This window comes from Ips typographus, linkage group LG7 (assembly GCF_016097725.1).
Source record: "Ips typographus isolate SLU linkage group LG7, UJ_Ityp_2.0, whole genome shotgun sequence".
In the NCBI taxonomy this organism is placed as follows: Eukaryota; Metazoa; Arthropoda; class Insecta; order Coleoptera; family Curculionidae; genus Ips; species Ips typographus.
The window spans coordinates 7174527-7180795 of NC_138428.1; the positions used below are offsets into that span (position 1 = coordinate 7174527).

The 6269-nt window shown below is 36.7% G+C and overlaps 1 protein-coding gene across 1 annotated transcript; it reads right to left on the reverse strand.

Moving 5' to 3' along the window:
- Positions 1-3192: 3192 nt before the first annotated feature.
- Positions 3193-4298, reverse strand: LOC145731902 (uncharacterized). The gene is made up of 2 exons (XM_081983895.1): positions 4032-4298; positions 3193-3952 (listed from the first exon to the last, which is right to left on the reverse strand). The coding sequence occupies exons 1-2, from the start codon at positions 4166-4168 to the stop codon at positions 3430-3432; spliced, it is 660 nt and encodes a 219-aa protein (XP_081840021.1). The 5' UTR covers positions 4169-4298; the 3' UTR covers positions 3193-3429.
- Positions 4299-6269: the final 1971 nt, after the last annotated feature.

A 6269-nucleotide genomic window follows, 5' to 3' on the forward strand; every position in this document is an offset into this window, starting at 1 on the left:
GGCTATTCTCGTCCTCACTACTTGTTAAACTGGCAATAGAAGCTGTTTTGTCAACTTCTGGGGCACTTGCAGATATCGATGCCTGTACAGAAGCAGAGGAACCGACAGTTGAGCTATGATGCGCGGGTTTAAACTCTCTCAACTCTTTTAAGACTTTTTCGGGGTTTTTCCCTTGGGCTAGTGCTTGTTGCAAAACAATTTTTTCTTTGTCTGATACACTTTGAGCTCTACTGCGAGTTCGTACTCGTGATTTGTCACTTGGTTCACTCATGTAAAATTAATACGAAATGTTTGGCAGTATTTTTAATTATTTCGATTTTTCAAGTTTTCGGACAAAATTTAAACGATTTGATTATTCCTAGCAATTTCTTTGCGAACTTTCTTATTCATCAAACTAATAATCTTTCTAATGCTAAAATACATCAGCATTAATACCCCCATGCACAAAAAAATAATAATCAAAATTTCCTTAGCTGACCATGAATTATCTTTTTCTTGAGACGCTTTATTAGAAATACCTCCGCTATTACCCGCTTGAGAATCAATAATTTCTTCTTCTTTCGATGAAGAACCCCCCCCATTTTAAATAGAACGATTTATTTTTAAAAAATAAAAATTATGTTTTTCCACCCTGAAACGTAGGCGCCTCCACCATATGTCACGACTAGCGTGACGTGTTGAATTTAATTCAACTTATTTGCCTGGGATCTCGTTTCAGCGTGAAAGTAAAACACAGTTAACTCTACCATCAAGTTCTATTGAATAAGTACCTTAACCTAACAACTCCTAACTTACTAGCTAATAAAATAACAGGTTTCCTAACCCAACGAAAACGTTACTAACTCCCAATAAAATCATAATAAACCAGGCGTAAATTAACACACAACATAGCAGTACAATAAACATACTTACATCTCTATAGAAGACAGAATCTTGGAGAGAGGCTGGTCACTTTGGAGCGCGTTCACGATTAACTTTACTTGAGCGTTACGGACATGTCTAATTGACATTTGCGGTTCGGTCACTAACGTGGTGCACAGCAAAACTGGACTGGCTGGAAAGAACTGGACTGAACTGAACTGAACCCCTCTCTAGGGTACAACCTCTTTTTTATAGCATTCCAGACACCGGTTCCACCAATCAAAACTCCCAGACCTGGCCTCGTCTAGCCGACAACTCGTGACGACCTTTCGACCCTCGGTACTTGGAAAACATTCCACATTATTTCGCAATTCAGCAAATGCATCATAATTGCAGTTGCACTCCGACCGCATTCCACAATTTTAATGTTTCCGCTCAAGTAATATAAATTCCACATTTTTTAATGTTTCCGTTCAAGTGAAATATATTTGATTTATTATCCTTCGTGACAATATTGTTTAGAGTTAGGCTAGTTCTAGGATCTTATTGTTTACATTTAAATATTATTATAAATATGAGTACGATGTAATTACAGTTAGTTATTATGCTGCCTTCACGCAATACATGTAACTCCGTTCTGCAATAAATCATATTTTTTAAGTGATTTTCGTGGTGATTGAATTTGATTGAATTTGATTGAACTCGCGGACAGTGTGGTCGAGAGAGTGGTCGGACTGGTTAGTACCAGTAGCAGGGACTTGCGGACTGTCAGAGCCGTCTATCATATGTTTCGTCGAGTGTTCGTGGTCGGCAAATGCGCAACCGCAAGAACACGTTAAAACAGCGGAATATAGGCAAATTTGGAACACGGGGGTCACTAATGTAGGTTAGCGGTCATCGCGATTCACCTGTCATCGGGGTCACCAATGTGGCTGGTTTGCCGGGTAGCGAATAAAGCCACTCTTGAACAGTTTCTTTCTCACAAATTACAAAAAAAAAACTCGTAAAATACAATTGGAAATCATTTCGATGATAATGAATTAAAAATTGGACCGTAATCGTGTTCTTGGAAGCGTAGTCTTGAGACCTCGTTCTCACTGTCAACACTGTCGACGTCGGGGATCCGTCATCTGCCGTCGAGCTCGGCGGTGTTGCCAATGCAACTAGCTGATTTGGGGCGGGTGGCAATTCGCCACAGTTGTATCAAGGGGGTGGACTGCCTCAACTGAAGGTAAAATTATGTTTTGCAGCATATGTCCATATTTATTAGCATTTAAAAAGCCATCAATAACAAATAGAAATTATGTTGCGCGCCAAAATGCCAATCCACACATTCACAGATGCCCGGTATTTGTTTCGTCCAGACATTTAGTTTTATGCCCATATCTTCTAGGTGTATGTTGGTTTTAAATTTTTTAACAATATCTGCATAGCAGCCTTTTACAGCCCGCTTAATATCGACAGTTTCGATATTTTTTCCTCTTCTGGCCGTAATCCGTCTGAGAGCTGGTTTTTCTGTTGATATTTCTTTCCTGGTTCTGTTTGGTAATCTTTTGCAGTTCCTAAGCCTATTTTGGTTAATCAAAATCAAACACAGATTGAATGATTAAACCTGAAAGTTTGTATTTATACCACATTTTTATAAAATAACGAATATCTGAGAAAGTGTAAAGTTTAGACATATCAAACCTTAATGTAATTATACAGGGTGTCCAGGAACTATTGCACGAAAATTAAAACGCGTACAGGGGAGGTCAGAATAAAGTTAGTTCTTCATATAAACTTTTTGTTTATCTCGCATCCTGTCGGATATACAGGGCTTCAAAAATTTAGTTCGTAAAAACATTTTTCAAATTATTTTTTAAACGGTTGCGATGGCAACCGTGAAATTTTGGTATGTAACTCACAATTGTGTAGCTAAACGACTTCTTGTTACACCAAGTTTATACAGGATGTGTACAAGTTAAATGTTTCAGTGATTAGATATTTTACAGTATTGAGAATTTTGCCTTTTTGAATCGGCAGTTTGATTCCTTCAAATGTTTGCTAAAAAAAAGGCATACTTATTTCTAAGCGATATCTTTCGCCGTTTATGAGAAAATCGTGTTTTTCTTAATTAACAACACACAAAAATAAATAAATCTTAAATGAACTTTACAGTGTTCTGTGCAAAATATTTATGGAAGATGTTCAGTATGCGAACCCTGAACCGCAATACACTTTCTGAAGTTTTCCAAACATTTTTGCTGAACTTGGAATAGCATTTGTTGGTCGTTTCTTATGACTTCACAGCCCATTTGAATCCGGTTTAATAATTCCTCTCTAGTATTTACAGGGGAATTATAAACTAACTGTTTTAGATGACCACAAAGAAAAAAATCTAACCGGGTTAACTCAGGAAATCTAGCCGGCTATCGAAAAGGACCGCCTCTGTCTATCCAACGATCAGGAAATGCATGATTTAAGTAATCCCTTACAGCTCTACTGAAATGGGGTGGTGCCCCATCATGCATTAACCACATGTTGTTCCTAATTCAGTGGGACGTCTTCCAGCAACGGGTTCCTGTCTTATCGTAAAAAATTTAAATATTTTGATCCATTTAAAGTTCCGTCGATATGATAAGGTCCTATTAGCGTCGTTCCAATTCGACCCATCCATACGTTTACGATAAACTTACGTTGGTATTTAGTTTGAATGATTGCGTGTGGGTTCTCTTCATTCCACATATGCAAATTATGCGAATTAATTATGCCATCTCGGGTAAATCCAGACTCATCAGTAAAGAGAACTTTACTTATCATTTGGGGATCAAGTCTTTGTTTTTCCAAAAATGTTCTACAGAACCAAAGTCGCGGAGGATAATCGTCTTCAGTCATTGCATGAACTCTTTGGATATGAAAAGGGTGAGGCAATTGCTCCTGAAGAATAGCATGTACCGTCGATTTAGAAATGTTTGTGGCCGCAGATATCTTTCGTACACTAGTAGATGGCGCTGCACCAACTAATTGCAAGACGTTCTCTTCCACTGCCACTGTTCTTATAATCGTTACACGCCCTTCTCCACCTCGTTTAGGCTGGAAAGATCCTAATAAAACCATTAATAATAAGATATTTTACTAGTAATATTTTGTAAGTTACCGGTTTCTCTCAATCGTCTGTCCACCCGCACAGATGTTTGCCAATGAGGAAAAGCTTCCTGTTAACATACCGATCTGCATAAAAGCGACGTGCTTCAGCAGCGTTACCTTCCGCTAATCCATACATTAAATGCATGTCGGCAAGTTCTTCGAATGTAAATTCTGCCATGATTTTAATATTAGGATATGAAATTTATTTAAACAATAATGTCAACGCTACACATGTCAAATACATAACCATTATTTTGTGTTGTCATGGATACATATCCATAATGTATCAAATTTACAGCATATCCTCAACCAACTCTAATGATGTAACTATAATGAAACCGTAAAAAATAATTTGAAAAAAGTTTTTACGAACTAAATTTTTGAAGCCCTGTATATCGACAGGATGCGAGATAAACAAAAAGTTTATATGAAGAACTAACTTTATTTTGACCTCCCCTGTACGCGTTTTAATTTTCGTGCAATAGTTCCTGGACATCCTGTGTATTTTAAACGTAGATTCTAAAAATCATATAAAATACTAGGTATAGTCAAATTTTTACCCTTTGAGAATGACGTCAAACAGGTGAAAAAAATCGTATGTCTAGAATTAGATCACAAATTTTAACCTACAAATGCTTTGAAAAATTAGTGCGTTCGGAAGTGATTGATGATCAAATGCCTTGAAAATCACATAATCATGAGAGTTTCAGTTTAATCATCATTCATTCAGTGAATAGGTGTGCTTGCACTCACTTAAAGATCTCTTCTACTCCTAATAACATAATATATTATTAATGTTCATTGATTTTGTACTGTGTTATTGTACTTTGCACAATAAAGCGAAAATAGTAATTTGACATACCAATAATACCTTAACAAAAAAGATTAAAAAGAAATACATACAAAGAAATTTACTGTACGCATACATACCAGGTGTCCAAGAGCACCCTGGACATAGGAGATTAACATGGGAAAACGGTTTTGATTTTTTTGCGCCTGTACGACTGATTTGATTGAAAAATCGTATTAATGAAAGTTGTAGTACCTATCACGGACTAGTTTTCTGTATTTTTTTCGAAAGTCTAACTTGAGCCCTTTCGTCGTAAAACACGAATAAAAATTCGTGTTTTACCACCACAACTGATCCTTCGCTTTATTAGAAGCCTTAAATTGTTAGAGTAGCGTCTTAGAAGATGGTTTCGACATTCTATCTTTTATACCAATGTACCTTCATATGGGCCGTTTTCCAAAATTTTTTTGTATACGCTGCTGTCACCATTTGCAACTAGGTTTTTATAACTTAGTCCATGCATAGCAATACTGCAATTAAAACCCTCTACAATAATTTTGCTTTCCATAGCAGTGGATAACCGGGAAAAAATTTTGTAACAGGAGTGACTTATATCTTCGCCAAAGAGTTTACACCAAGTACAATATTTATTTTTCACACCCAAATACAATATTTTTTTAGTACGGTACCCAATTATAGCTGCAACGCCGGAGCATGCAGAGTAGTTCCTTTTATACGATCTTTTTGACCAAGCTCCGTCTGCCACTACTGTAATTAGTGGTCGTCCAAGCTGATCTACTTCATTATTTTGTATTCCAAGGTTCTTTTCTTCCTGTCCTGCCTCAATCATTGACGACCAAGCTGTTTCATTGTACGCCTCTACCAACTCGTTCTGTAACGAATAATACTTCGTCTTCGACAATGGTGGAATCTCTAGGAGAGACAAGAATTCATACGTTTGGTCATATCCAATTCCAACAGAAACGCTTGCATTTAAAGCTGCTCCATTCACGTTAAATATTTTCTTCGCAGGGTCATCACTGTGAACCTGGTGATCGGTTTTACAAACTCGACAACTTAGGAGAAACTTTGAGATTAAGCCTTGTCTCATTTCTCTTTTTATGTAAATATGTTGCGCTTTACACGAAAATAATCCATGATGAGGAAAATTTAAAATGGACTGTAGAAAATGGGAAATGTCAACAATTCGTCGTCCCGATAGTGACGAAAACTTGTTTTCTTCTGCATTTTGCTCCCTATTAGAACTAGAATAAATTTTATGTTTTACTTCTTTTTTAAAATGGTTTTAAAATTACCTATGTTCCTCGATCAACTCGCAGTATTTTTGGTATTCCCTTGGTTTTAAATATGACCTATAGATATTGATTTTGTACAATAGTATATTCTATATTAAGAGCGGAAAGGACATATTTGCCGCTTGCACATGAAAATTGCAGCTTGAGGCGAAGCCGAACGCTGCAATCATGTA